The sequence below is a fragment of the Magnolia sinica genome, chromosome 8 (assembly GCF_029962835.1).
Source record: "Magnolia sinica isolate HGM2019 chromosome 8, MsV1, whole genome shotgun sequence".
NCBI classification, from domain to species: Eukaryota; Viridiplantae; Streptophyta; class Magnoliopsida; order Magnoliales; family Magnoliaceae; genus Magnolia; species Magnolia sinica.
The window spans coordinates 4,285,184-4,299,616 of record NC_080580.1 but is presented as its reverse complement, the minus strand read 5'-3'; the positions used below and the strand labels follow the sequence as shown (position 1 = coordinate 4,299,616).

The following is a 14,433-nucleotide window of genomic DNA, read 5'->3' as shown; positions in this document are numbered from 1 at the left end:
GGAACATTAGAAGATTTGTACAACTGCCATTGACAGAAGATGGCCTGGAAATCAATACCTTAACCAATCAGTTTATCACGTTGGAAATGAGAAATTTTTAGGGAGATGGGTTACGTTGTGGTCCACCCTGATGAGGCAAAGTTAGATGAAATACGGACACCACGGTGGGCCCTATACAAAACTGAAGTTGGGCATTCCATCCCAACTGTTGTTTCCTTATGGTGTGGTCTGCTCGAGTTATCGTTTTATGATGACTAGGGTGAATGTGATCCGGCATACCTCCTGATGAATGCATTAGATATCAGGGAAATTCTATCCACGTGGCAGTAAGTATGCTTCCCACTTATCTACGTCAGTCAAGCCAGCCGGTTCCAAGCGGACCTAATCGTTTCAATCCATAGTGTGTTTTTTTTTTTTTTTTTATATGTAATGTAATGGGGGCGTCTTTGATCGTATATTAGTGATGCTCTATCAGGCCTTTCGAGTTTTCGGGCCCTGCCTTTTTTAGTTTGACCGTCATAAATAGCGAGATTTTCGTGTGACAAGACGAACACTGGATCAATTCTCCATGACATAATTGGTCATTTGAAGCAAACAACAGAAGAGCTTATGTGATATGCACGTGACTTGGGACAATTAGTGGGCTCTCTGCTATTTCAATCCTACTTAAATGCTCCTCTCTAATGAGTTAGGTTCGATTGTGTTGATACATTTAAAGAGAAAAGCTAATATAAATTTCATGTCTTGAATGATAGGCCGCCATTTAGATATTACATCATAGATGGTGAATGGTCCAGTAGCATCGACCTCTGTGGGCCCCACCTGGTATGTCGTCCATCCACTCCATCCATCATATGTGCCACCTCACGTTCGCCTTGTGGCCCAAAATTAGGTTGATCCACAGATCAGGTGGGCCACACTAGAGGGAGAGATGTAAATCATACCTAAAACCTCTAGATTCAAATGGTCTGACTTTGGCCCACTGGAGTCTTGGAGCGGCCTGATATCTTGTTCCTTTGTCCTACTGAGTTTCTGATTGGACTCCTAGCCTCCTCATGGCATTAACATGGGAGGGAAGGGAACCCCTGATGGACGGAATGGATTATGCACCAATCGTGATGGGTCCACAAAGGTCAATACTGCTATAAAACACTACTGTAAGTGTCCCTTCCTCGTGGTGGGGCATGTCTGATGAATGGATCAGATGGCACACAGACATCTTGGTGGCTCCACAATCAATCTGGAGGGTCTTATTGTTCGGACATTCCCTCCCAACCGTTCATGTCGTATAGCTTACCTGAATTCTGATTGGACTGCTTGCCCAATGGCATAACATTGGAGGGCACGCCTGATGGACAGAATGGACCATTGGATCATTCTCCGTAAAAAAAAAGATAATAGAAACAAGAAAATTGTTAAGTACTGGTAGCACACGTCTAGCACAAAACCGAAACAACGAATCGCTGCCAAGAAACGGCTGTGCGTGACTTGGGTTCATTTCCTTGTGGCTAAAACTCGACCCTTTGGCCACTAGTCCATGAAGATAAGCCTTATTGGACACGGTTTGACGACCTATCGACTTGGCTTTGGTGGTGAATAATGAGCCACCGGTACCATGAGTCACCTGAGTTAAAAGCCATCAACTCGCCTGAGTTGGACAAGCGGTCTTATTAAAAACCATAGTTGTGGAGGACATCCAAATTAATGATCGAGGTATTGTTTTGAATTCAATCCTGACCCAACAGATCCAAATTCAGATCTAGTGTGCATCAAATCCAATGGCCAATTAGCTTAACCTGACCCACTAAAATCCCAACTTAGGCTGGTCAATCAACAGGCTGGGTTCCAGTTTGTTTTTTTTGTCAAATGTTTCCCTGTTGAGAATTCTATTTATCACCACCACCAGCTCTCCCATCTTCAATACAAATTTCAATATGTAGTAACACATAAATACATTTGTCCAAACACAAACTACATTGTAGACTCGAACATTGTATGCTTATTGATGCCGTGATTGGGGTTCCAATCTTCTTCTTCACCCGATCATCATCAGCCAAGGAAATCATAACATGTAACAAGCCAGCGGTATCGAGAACTTGCTCATCATTGAATGCACCATGTTCCACACATGTGCTCATGGTTAGGTGATCCAAACCGTTGATTCGGTTCATTACCATGGATGGGGGATGCCCAAAAAAATATACTAGATTTTATAATACTTTGTACTATGATTTTTGAACTGTTTTCAGCTGAATCTGAACCATACCTTTATTCTCCCCTAAACCATTTATTTTAAGGTCATTTATTGAAGGGTTAGGATCTCCCAATCAGGATCCATCAGAGCAACAGCTTGGATCACAGAACAACAATTCCAGGCATATAGAATACGCTCATTAGAGAGCAAACTGTACAATGCCGATGAGCAGGATGTTATAGTTCTGATACATTGTTTTTTCTCTCCTATCTTGCGTAAATAAATGAACCTACCTCACTGCTAATTGAGAAAATAAAATACTCATTCAGATTTTTAAAAAAATAGAACAAAAAGAAAAACAAAATCTAGTAGAAAACACGTTCTCCAGTGGCGTACATGTTCCAGAAGATGGTGGTGATGAAGTAGAGAACTGCTGTCACTGTTAAGAAGGCTTGGAAAGATCCCAACCATTGAACGAAATAACCCGTCCCGATGGTGCTGATTATGGCTGCCCCTGTCCCAATTGAGTTTGTAATGCCTGTTGAATTAGATGGAAAAAGGGCGTTAGGGTTTTACATAGATTTTGTAAATGTGGCCCAGCCTTAAGTGAGTTTTGTACCTCACTAGTTGGGCCATGCATATCGATTCGAGTTCAACCATGTATAGGCCATGGGCACAGATTGAGTTGCTACTGATAATCTAAGCCGCTCAATCTGCGGTAAAGTCTATTTTCGAATGGTTAGGATCATCTTTACAGAACAGGAGGCCTGTCCATGTCCTATCCATGGTGGGACCTACTCCGGAAGTAGGTATTACACTGATCCAATCCATCCATCAGGTTGGGACCGACCTTGTACATGTTGGAAATCTGGTCCGCTCAGCATGTGAGCCCGTGGATTGGTTAGAAATCTTCAGCCAAGTTTTTCAGAGCCATACATTTGTTTCACAAACTGTGGCCCCACCTGACCAGTGTATCAACATGATTCTTGGGATAGGGAGTCAATATAGTGGTGCTATTTTGATAGATGGATTGGCGATAGTTCTGATGGATGGATGGATGGCTCGGATTGGATCAGATCTGGGACATACCATGCCATGCTCGCAAATGTCGCACATGCACAAGTTTTATCGCACATGTGTGAGTTGCTCGTGCAGTGTGCAGGAGGGTGTGTGGGAATGTCCATGTGCAGGCAAGGCACTTGGTAATAGGGGTGTACATCCGGCCAAACCGAGTCGAACTGGTCTCAACCCGGCCCGCCCCGGTCACCGGGCCAACATGTCCAGGCCGAACTCGGCCCGGTCAGCAATCGGGCTAGTTCGGGCTAGTTTCGGACCTGCTCTATCTACAAAGGGACCCACGATTTGGACAACCTGGATTGTTGTAAATCTATGACACCTGTGAGGTGGATGAGTCACTGTCACTTCAAAGATAAGCGGTGAACTATCCCAAAAGTTAAGAGAGAGATTGAGAGAGAGAGAGTTTTAGGGTTTAGGGTCAGGCGGTGTTCTCACTTCTGTCTTAAATGGTTAGGGTAAGGATTTAGAATATATATATATATATATATATATATATATATATATATATATATATATATATATATATATATATATATATATATATAAACAGCCAAGTCGGGCTGAACTGGGACCTGTTTGAACTCAGCCTGAACTTAGTTTTGGGTCGGTCCGAGTCGAGCTTTTTCGGGCCGGGTCGAGCGAGTTAACTGGGCTAGCCCGGTTTGTGTACAGCCTTACTTGGTAATTTTCTTGAAAATCTTAGGGTGTTTCGGTCATTTCACAAGTATGGGCTTGATTTGCAAGAGAAATGAGAACATACCATGAAGAAATCCTGCATATTGAGGGGCTATGTCCTGCAAAACAACCATTATGTCATACATTAATATTCATCCCATTTGGAAAATCAAACTCAAACACGGGCATCGTATTCTCTTAAAAAATACCAAATATGCACATGGACAAATACACTATCATTGCCTGCAAGTGAGGTTATTTTGGTAATTTCATGCATTTTTCACATAAAATTATGAGAAAGAATCCAATCAAAAGTTGTGCATTGGAAATTGATAAATGCACCATTTCTACTGTCAGATGGATCAGCCACATCTTCAGTACTGTTGTTCGATGATGAATAAAAGCTCAAGCAATGGTAAGAAAGTTTCAATTGATTGGTCAGGTTTGCAATTTTTGGGATTTGGCCCACCAAGTTGTGCGTGGTGGATTGATTGGGTGGTTTGGATCCAAGAGCACATGCATGGATTGGGTGGTGTGGATGGTCCATGCACTGAGTTAGTATGACTATATTTCAATATATGACAGAGCAATTTCCACAACCCAAATGGTAATAAGTTGTTTTGCAGCTTGGATTTGGATTCTTAAGTTAAGAATCCAAATCCAGGATTTGCAATCCTTGAGATTTGGAATCTACCAGTTGTGTTTGGTAACTTGGATTTTCAATCATGTGGAATTCAGAAATTTTGTTTGGCATCTTGGGGCCAACTGTGATCAGAAAAATGGCATCTAATCCATTTATCATATGCACCCTCTCATGTTTTCCTTGGATGCCACAGATTAGGCCAATTGAAAACTCAGGTGGGCCACACCAGAGGTCACAGCTGGGACGCACACACACCATTAAAATCCTTCTTGATGACCTATGGCCCACCTTTTGTTTGTATGCCATCCAATCCATTCAGAAAATGCGTCTGACAAGAATTGCATGGACACTCCACAAATCAGGTCATTCCAAAAGTCAGGTGGTCCACACAGGAACATTTCAAAAATCTATTAGTTGGGTTGGGTTGGATTTGAGATCCTTGGATTTTGCAGCCCAGCTTTCAGAAAAAGAGATAAAGGTGGCTTAAAATCAAGATTTGAAATCCACCAGGATTAAAACAAAAAAGAGGCTTTCAAACTTAAGAAGTGAGGTCTTTTGGATTTGGATTCCAAATCCAACCCCAAATCCGTGAGGCCAAACGACCCTTTAAAGGAATCGAGGGATGAGAGAGCTTACTTGCATGTTTAGAAGAAATCCAGCTTGGCTGAATGAACTCAGGCTCAGGGCTGCCGTCATATACCCAGCGGCTGCAGCCGGGGTCTTGGCGAAATTCAGGCATAGCAATGACACTCCCGGACCGATAAAACCGATCGACTGTCACACACAAACACATAATGAATTAGATTAATTTCACGACATGCAATTTTAACTAGAAGAGATTTTGCTGCCCCTCAATCTCTATTTGTCATTATGTTGCCATTGGCAGGAGACGTGGGCATGGATTAGTGGCTTGCCCGAGTCAACTCAGACTCGGTCAAGCCTGATCTGGGCCAGCATCACGAGTCAGTATTGAGAATAGAGGGTGAATTGGCCCAACTCAGCCAAGTCACAACTTGACTCAGGATTGGACGAGTCAGTCTGAGCCACTGACTCAAAAAACCATGGATGTGGGTCCCACCTAAAAAGTGATGGCTCCCCCCTATTTCAGCCAATAGAATAACATAAGCTATGTAACCCTCCAAGCATATAAATCGCATGAACTGTTCGAGTGGAGTCAGGTAACAAGCGCCTCCAATAAATTACAAAATTACCTGCATGATCTTTCTGACTAGGGTCACAGAATAACCCGATTTGATCAAGAAATCAGATGCAGCACCTGCAATGTAACCCGAAATCGCCATCATTCCCCATGGGATGGCACTGAACCATGAGGCTTGTTTCAAGTTCACATTAAAAACCTGTTTTTGTAATTGGAACATTTCATTAGTATTTCAAAATTGAAGATGCATAGGTATTTTAGGCCATAAAAAATAGCAATAGACTCGTCTTGGATTTTTGGTAATTTTCATCAGAACTTCATGCATGGTGGCACTATGCCCATTGAGCGCCAATAGCTACATGTGCACGTTAGCAGGATAGATGATGGAAAAAAAATTGGCCATAGGTTGACTATAACAGGTGATTTGTGGCCATGATCTTTGCTTCTTGGTAGCCCCATATATCCAATGGCTCAAGTGTATGTTAGCCAAGACACCTCTATAAATAATTTCAAATTTTAGTTGGGTTTAGTGGTCCACTCACAGTTTTGAAGTACACTGGCATCCACGACAAAAGAACAAAGTACCCCTGCAAGTTAAGAGAGAATTTCAGATTTATTTACTATGGAATTCAAAAAAAAAAAAAAAAAGCTGCAACAAAAATATGGGGGCTGTTGGGTCATTTTGAGAGGTGTTTTGATTTTAAAAAAAATCGGTATGTAGGATCAATACCAGCTAGATGTATGGATCTGCTTGGTATGCTCCACCATCTACTCACCATGAGATCATGATCATCTCAAATCGGGCAGTGCTCTATAGGTACAGGTTCAACCATAAGTTTTTTTTTTTTCTTTTACACACACGCAAACACACCCCACACACTCACGCTAGTGGAATTTCACCACCTATGGATACTCGAACCCTTGACCGGGTGTTCAAACTCCAAGAGTCTACCACCCGAGCAAGAGTAAGGATCCAGGTTCAACCATAAGTTATTGGTGGTGGTAGTACCAGGTCGATGTGGGGCCAACTTGATGTATCTGTAATGTTCAACCCGGCTATGAGACATGTCACCTCAATAAACCCATGAGGCCCAAAAATCAGGCCGATCCAAAACTCAAGTGGGCCATAGCAAAGGGAACAACTTGGGAGGAGACAATTGATTTTTGTGGGGGCCCACCAAGTTGAGTATATTGAATCCTGGCTGTTCAGACCCTTCATCTGACCTGGATGAACTCAGGCCAAAACTCAGGAGATTTTGCAACTCAAGTGGGCCCTAGTGGAAATCAAGATGGATGGATCCCCTCCCAGCATGTTCCATGTATTGTGGGCTACATGAGTTTTGGATCGAGCTGATTTTTGTGACCTCTTAGTTTATTGAAGTGCTGAATCCAATGGACAGATTGGATGCTACATAAACATTAAGTGGGTCCCACATCAGCCAGGCACCACTGCAAGCTTATGATGGTACCAGTACTACTAGAGAGTGCACCATCGCAATATATGTCGATGATGGATGACGGTGAAGATGATGATGGGTTGTTTGGGTTACTTGGATAAACATACCCAGTTGTTAGTTACATTGGCAGCAACAATCGCCCACGTTGGTAGCTTGGAGAACAATTTGCGGATGGGTGGAAGCTTGCCATTTGTTGTCGGAGTATTGGTTTTTCCAGCTTGAATTAGCCGTAGCTCTGCTTGGCTAATAAAACGGCTATCTTGAGGATCGTTAGTAATTCCAAGTGCCCATATCGACAACCATAGGAACCCAAGAGTCGAGAAGAGAGCAAAAGGGCCGGAAATTCCAATCCGCGACATGATGATTGGGGTTGCAAGTAAGCTTATAACATTGCCAAGGTGAAATCCAGCCATCGAAATTCCAACCGCACTCGCACGTTCGCTGCACGGAAACCACCTATTGGAAACAAAAATAGCACGAGATATGTTAAATTCTAAGTACAATTTGGTGGGTCCCCCCATTGTGGTGTGTGTATTTGTGGGTGTGGACGTGAGTGTGAGTGTGTGTAAAAATAAAAAAATACAAAAAAAGAAAGTACAGCAATTTGGTCATTTAAGTAGTGTTGAATCTCAAGTTTGTAACAGGTGTGTGATACTTGAGGTGTTAAGAGTAGCATGAAACTCAAAAGTTCACAAAGAGAGCTGAATATTTCATGATACTGTCAAAACATGTGAAGGCAATTCAATTCAGAGTAAGAGGCGAAATATCGTGACTAACCTGTCATGTTTGGATATTTCAATCATTAGAATTACCGTGGAAATGCCGAAATGGTATAGATTTTCATGGAATGTTGCAGCCTCTTTTTTTTAAAATATTTTTTAATATTTTTTAAATCTGTAATATGTTTCATTTCGTAAGAAACAAAAAGAAAACAAAATATTCCTACTGCGAGTAAAACAATCTTAATCACAAGAACTGAAGTGGGGAATTTTTTAATCTCTTGCATCGAACTCCCGGGATAAGAAATTATAACCATTTGATCTTGATCACCACTTCAAGCCTTTCAGGTGTAGGCCCACAAACCTAGTAACTAGAGGTTCCTGTGAAGGACAGCCTTTGATCAAGATCAGATGGTTGTTTGAGTTTGTCTTATACTAAAACTTAATGGAGGGAATGTCACGAAATCATTCTTCTTAGAAATTCCTTAAAAATTTCATATGTAGCAGTAGCATACAATTAATTCAAATTAAACTGTCCAAATCATGGGTCCCAGTCTAGATGTATCGCCACCCAAAATTAAGATTATTTGATCATTTGACTGTCGGATTGGTGGACATCTATTGGATGGTTAAAAATGAAAATTATCCAATGGTCCAATTTGAACAAACAAGCATCCACAAGGTTGGGATTGATCAGCCAATATGATTTTGGGACTGACTTCATGACAGTGGTGTCCATAATTTAGTGAGTTTAGTTTAAGCTAATGTATGAAAAGCGCATAATTCCAGGGTGACTGTGTATCATGCATCATCTGCTGCCAGAATATCAAATAACTCCATGTATCTAAATCACGGCCTGCTATTATCTGGCAATTGATGGTTTTATGTCTCACCTAGACAAGAGAGTGTTCATGGAAGGCAGAGCTACACCTTCGGCTAGCCCGAAGAGGGCGCGGGCCGCTAAGAGCATGCCGGTCGAATGATTAGCAGCCCATGGCGTCAAGAATGTCGAGAGTGACCACACGGCAACCCCCCACGCCATGACTCTCTTCCCTCCATATTTATCGGCCAAGGCACCTCCGACGATCGATGAGAATATATATCCCCATAGAAATGATGACTGCACATAGTTCATAGAAGAGATTAAGAAAGATTAGCCCAATGTTGATTAAGACCTTAGTAACTGATGACTTGTGTTGCATGTGAATGACGTTAGAAATAAATGAAAATTCTAAAACATTGACAATGCCATGATCCATGATCATTATTATTATCTAAGACATCCAAACTAATTGGGGTGGGCTGCACAAATCCCGTTCTGCCATTCCATTGCATCAAGGACCATATCATTAGTTAAATGATAGGTCATCGAATCTTTTCCTTCTACCTCTACCCACATCTATATGCATGCAAATGGCCATGGTATATGTGTCATACCTGCAACTCAACCAAAACCGTCCAAGTGCCGGGCTCAACCATAGATGGGGACATAACCCAAAATCATGGTGAACAAATGATCCTAGCTGGCCAATTGGTAGACGTCTATTGACACTTAAGATGAAATTGATTCGATGATCTGAATTCAACAAACTAGTTGGATGATAAGATTTACATCGATAGAATCTGCAAATCCAAATCCTGTTTAACGAGAATAGGGTTTTGTCAGCATCGGGCAAATCATGATAAGGTGGGAGAATCAACCAATTGCTGAAAATCTGCCTCAACCTAATATGCAACCAAACACGTCCCAAAAAGGATCACTAATTTGGAATCTAACTTTGGGCCTGTTTGGTTGCCACTTAAAAAAATGAATGCATCTTATTTTAGTTAACTGTAATCACGTATTAGAGATTATGGTAAGGAATAAAAATAATCTTAATAACCCATAATTTATATAAACCATGATGTCTAATACATAATCATTGTTAGTTAATACAAGCAGGGCCTTTTGCATATTTACAAGCTGATGAGTAGGGGCATTATAGGAATAAATGGGACAATAGTTTTGCTGTAGTGAATGTATCTCTTTTTATGAGATTTCTCGACATTCATTAGGTGGTCGCTGTGGCGAATGTATCCCCATCAGACTGGCCAACCAATCAAGTGGGCCTAGCATCTTCTAGGAACATGGACCATTGGCGAACAGTTTATTTTCAGTACATGTATGGCCCACCTGATGAGTGGACTGGCTGGATTAATTGGGGAAGGAATATTCAATGTGGTGCTCATCTGATGAATGGGCTGGATCTTGCACACATGTTCCACATTGGCATGTGCAGATGCATGCTTGCAGACAGAATTCATTCTGTACATTAGGAGAAGATCCAACCTGTAATGACAGTTGTGTTTTGTTCAAGGGAATGATATGATTGTCATGGCAGAACCCAGATATGATCCACCCCCCTCTTCATCCTAATTGTGGCAGGAATGTTCAGTAATTGAATCAACCACCTAGTGGACCCTACCATGGATGGTCCATCGTACAAGCCACATGGATTGCCAATAGGGTGAATTTAGCCATCCAATGAATGATATTTAAACCAACAGTGCAAAAAAAAAAAAGGGTCAGTGGCCACCGGCAGGGACAACGATATGGATGGTCCTGATTTATGAGTTTCTATTCCATGTGCACAACAAGAGGACCTCTGTCTTCCACTGCCGCTATCCTATAATTTCCCTTTTTTAATACCAGTTGTTTATAGATTTATACTAATCAAAACACCTAACATCTGAACTCCAAAACTTCTGTGCACAATAAGTGAATACGCCATATGGACAGTCCAAAAATCGACGTGGACCATCCATTTCATCCAGCTCACCATGAGAGAGAGAGAGAGAGAGAGAGAGAGAGAGAGAGAGCAACTGTTGTACTCTGAGCAATTGTTGTACTCTGTACCACTTGAGAGGTTTGGTGGCCCAACATATGGAGTTTTGCTCGGAATCATTGCAGCCGTGAGGCATCTGATCCATCATTGATGTGGGCAACATATGAACATGAGATGTCCCACGTATGGGCCAGGTTGGCACTTGTGCCATATCTAAAGGTGCATGTGGGGCCACCAAACCTCCTGATCAAGATCAGATCAGGTCTTCAAAGAGCTAGCGGCAGATGTCTAAATTAGAAAGATTAAACTATTTAACTTTGGATAAATGTGGTTAGGTGAGAGGTTGATAGCTACTCATGATCTCACACACACTAAAAAAAGAGCACAAAATGTAAAAAGAATACATCCCAAAAATCAAATAGAAAAAATGAATTATATAATCCTATACGGAGAGGCCCGACATATACTTGCTGTCCTCAGGCCTGATCTGTAGAAATGGGGCCCATGATTCAGGATCGAGATCATTGATTTGATAGTGCCCACCATGGATGGACCATGAACCATGAATGAGTGGTACTACACAAATTTCAAATTCAACAGAAAAAGATGAAAGATTGGATGGCTAGGATCTTCCATTCTGGATGATTTTTGGGGCATGGTCCATCCATGGAAGGTCCCATCAGATCAATAGCCTGGATAATCATTGGATCCTGAGTCTTGGGTCACTGAGTTTTGGAACTGAATATTTGCCCCTACACTTTGGGTTAGACTTGTACGTTGGTTTTGCACAACTTAAAAAAAGGTGGAAGCAATAATGGCATGGTGACCCTCCACCACCGTCCGTGGTGACCTGACGTGACTGACAATTGATAGGGCCACGTGCTCCTGTTAGAGATGAGACCCACACAGAGCATGTTTGTAAGTCATCAGGACCCACACAGATCATGTTTAAAAGTTGCTAGGTCAAGTACGTACTCAACCAGGCCTCATCTCCGATAGCGGCACCTAGCCCAATTATATCTCTCCATGTCATGTCACCATAAAAGTCGGCGGTGGCAGGGTCACCATGCAATCCACGTCCTACTTCAATGGTATAGTTCTACAGCAATTCAGGACTGTCAAAATCCTCAAACCAGAATGTGGATAAGAGCATAACCTGAAAATTATATTGAGAAGATAATATTAACCATATGATTTCCCCCCTTCGTTTGGAACACTCACTATTTTACTTTTAACCATCAATTCGATATCTGATGATTGAATGGTTAGGATTCCTTGATCAGTGGAATTGGATCGTTGTACGTTGTACATGAGTGCCAATGGGTAATGAGCATGAGTCATTGCCAATTCTAAATTGTGCAAAACTAACACCAGAGTCCACCCATTGGTTATTTGATACTCTGGCAGAGTATGACTTCTTGATACTCCCTCACTCAGAAATTGCATGTGGAGTACATTAATTCAAATTAAACTAAATGATTTGTGGAATCCAATGTCGCTAAGCGTGGTCCCCAAATCAAATTGGTTCACCAATCTTGACCTTTGATTCGTCGAAACTTGTTTGTTGATATGGGATCATTGGATTCTTTTCATTTTTAACCATCCAATAAGCATCCACTAATCTAATAGTCAGATAATAAAATAAGTGTAAATTTTTGTTCAAAACGCACATGCAATTTCTAAGCGCCTGTGTATCATCAATCATACTCTGCCGGAGGATCTCTCTCTCTCTCAAAATAAGAAGCCTGCATAAACTGGCCTAAATATAAAAATACAGGGTCTAAATATCAATCCTATAGACAACAACAACAACACGTCAGAATCACAAGAAAAATGAATAGCAAGCACCAAACAAGGACCACTTTAGGTAAGAAAAAGTAGAAAGAATATGTGTGTAAACATAAAAATACAAGGTCTAAATATCAATCCTAAGTCTACGACAACGACAACAACAACTCATGAGAATGGCACGAAAAAATGAATAGCAAGCACCAAACAAAGACTACCCAAAGCGGGAAAACTAGAAAAATGTGGATGTAAGCATACAAACAGAGGGCCTAAATATCAATTGTGAAGCAACAACAATAACACATGAGAAGAACAAGAAAAATGATTAAAACCAAACAAAAACTACTAGTGCCAAAAGTAGAAAGAACATGGATGGCAACATGAAAATACAGGCCCTAAATATCAATTCTCAAACAAGAAAAATGAATTTGACCAAAAGTAGAAAGGATTCAGGTGCAAATACAGGGCCTAAATATCAATTACATGGCAATATAAGTAGCACATGAAGAAAAGTGAATTGCATCATACACAGACCACCCACCCAAGTATCAAAGTAGAAAACATGTGTATGAAAACACACAAAAAATAGGGTCTAAATATCAATTCCATAATAACAACAATAACACATGAGGAGAATCAGAAAAATAATTATCACCTAACAAAAGGCCACCCCAAGTACCAAAAATAGAAAACATGTGGGGTGTAAAGTATAAAAATATGCATCTAAATATCAATTCCATAATAACATCAATAACACATGAGAAGAACAAGAAATATAATTAGCACCAAACAAACCCCAAGCACCAAAAGTAGAAATATGTGGGTGCAAACACAAAAAATATAGGGTCTAAATATCAATTCCATAATAACAAAGAGGAACAAGAAATATAGTAAGCATCAAACAAAGACCATCCAAAGTACCAAAAATAGAAAACATGTGGGCGTATGCATAAAAATAGAGGGTCTAAATATCAAAGAAATATAGTCAGAAACAAACAAAGAGTATCCCATCCCAATCACCAAAAGTAGAAAACATATGGGCGTAGGAATAAAAACGTTGGGCCTAAATATCAATTCCACAAGAGCAAGAAGGATCTATGATTTCTACCATTCATATAAGAATATACGGTGGAGATCTTCTCTTTTACCTGGACGATTCCTAAGAAAGAGCTACTCCAGCCATATCTCTCAGCAAGGGGGACAACAGCAACGGACATCACCACCCTATCTGCATTGCACAAGCACATGGCAAAAGCCATCAGGCCCACCACCTTCAATCTCTCCGGCAATACCAGCCCTTCATCTCTTCCTGTCAAAATCCCTCTCTCTATGCCCTCTGCTCTACAGGAAATCACCCCAAATCTCCTCCCCCTTTCTTTTTCCTTATTCCCTTCAATGCCCTTCACCACATTCCTCTGTTTCAACTCCTCTGTTCTTCTTCTGCCCGCATCGCGTACTCCGAATTCACGAGAATTGATGGGCTTTGCATCGATCTGAACGCGAAATCTCTGTTGGGTGTTCCTCAAACCGATCGAAGAACGTGAGAAAACCGTTGATTTGATTGGGGAGGCCAGCGCCATCGGTAGGATCTCGGTCTAGGACAAAATGGGTATTTTCTGGATTCTGATGGGTTTTTTCGACCTGGGCACTGTTTTGCTTCTTATTCCGAAACGGGATTTCGGGAAAATGGAAATTGTTGTTGAATTTGAGGTTGGTGGGGTGGCAGAGATGGGTAATATCCGAGTATTTGAAGGGCTTTTTCGAACTTTTGTACTGATTTTTTGCTAGTTTTCCGCCATTTCCGGAGCTTGAGATTGCTGCAGAGGAAATGGGTTTTTAAAAAAGAAGAAGAGAAGTGGGGTTGTTGGATTTCTTGGGTTAGGTTGGTTAATATCA

At 41.2% G+C, this 14,433-nt stretch overlaps 1 protein-coding gene across 1 annotated transcript; it reads right to left on the bottom strand.

Moving 5' to 3' along the window:
- Positions 1-2,401: 2,401 nt before the first annotated feature.
- Positions 2,402-14,433, bottom strand: LOC131252643 (probable anion transporter 3, chloroplastic). Its single transcript, XM_058253294.1, has 8 exons — positions 13,686-14,433; positions 8,818-9,044; positions 7,313-7,661; positions 6,291-6,335; positions 5,801-5,947; positions 5,226-5,363; positions 4,032-4,065; positions 2,402-2,732 (listed from the first exon to the last, which is right to left on the bottom strand). Exons 1-8 carry the CDS (start codon positions 14,115-14,117, stop codon positions 2,560-2,562), a joined length of 1,545 nt encoding a protein of 514 aa, XP_058109277.1. The 5' UTR covers positions 14,118-14,433; the 3' UTR covers positions 2,402-2,559.

What these genes read in the sequence shown, in the direction of transcription:
- LOC131252643 (XM_058253294.1), bottom strand. Translation starts at nt 14,117, where the DNA reads ATGGCGCTGGCCTCCCCAATCAAATCAACGGTTTTCTCACGTTCTTCG. An exon ending in CTTTCTTAGGAATCGTCCAG is followed by an intron (nt 9,045 to 13,685) that starts GTAAAAGAGAAG and finishes AACTATGTGCAG; the next exon opens with TCATCATTTCTATGGGGATA. An exon ending in ATATGCAGGATTTCTTCATG is followed by an intron (nt 2,733 to 4,031) that starts GTATGTTCTCAT and finishes CTAATTCAACAG; the next exon opens with GCATTACAAACTCAATTGGG.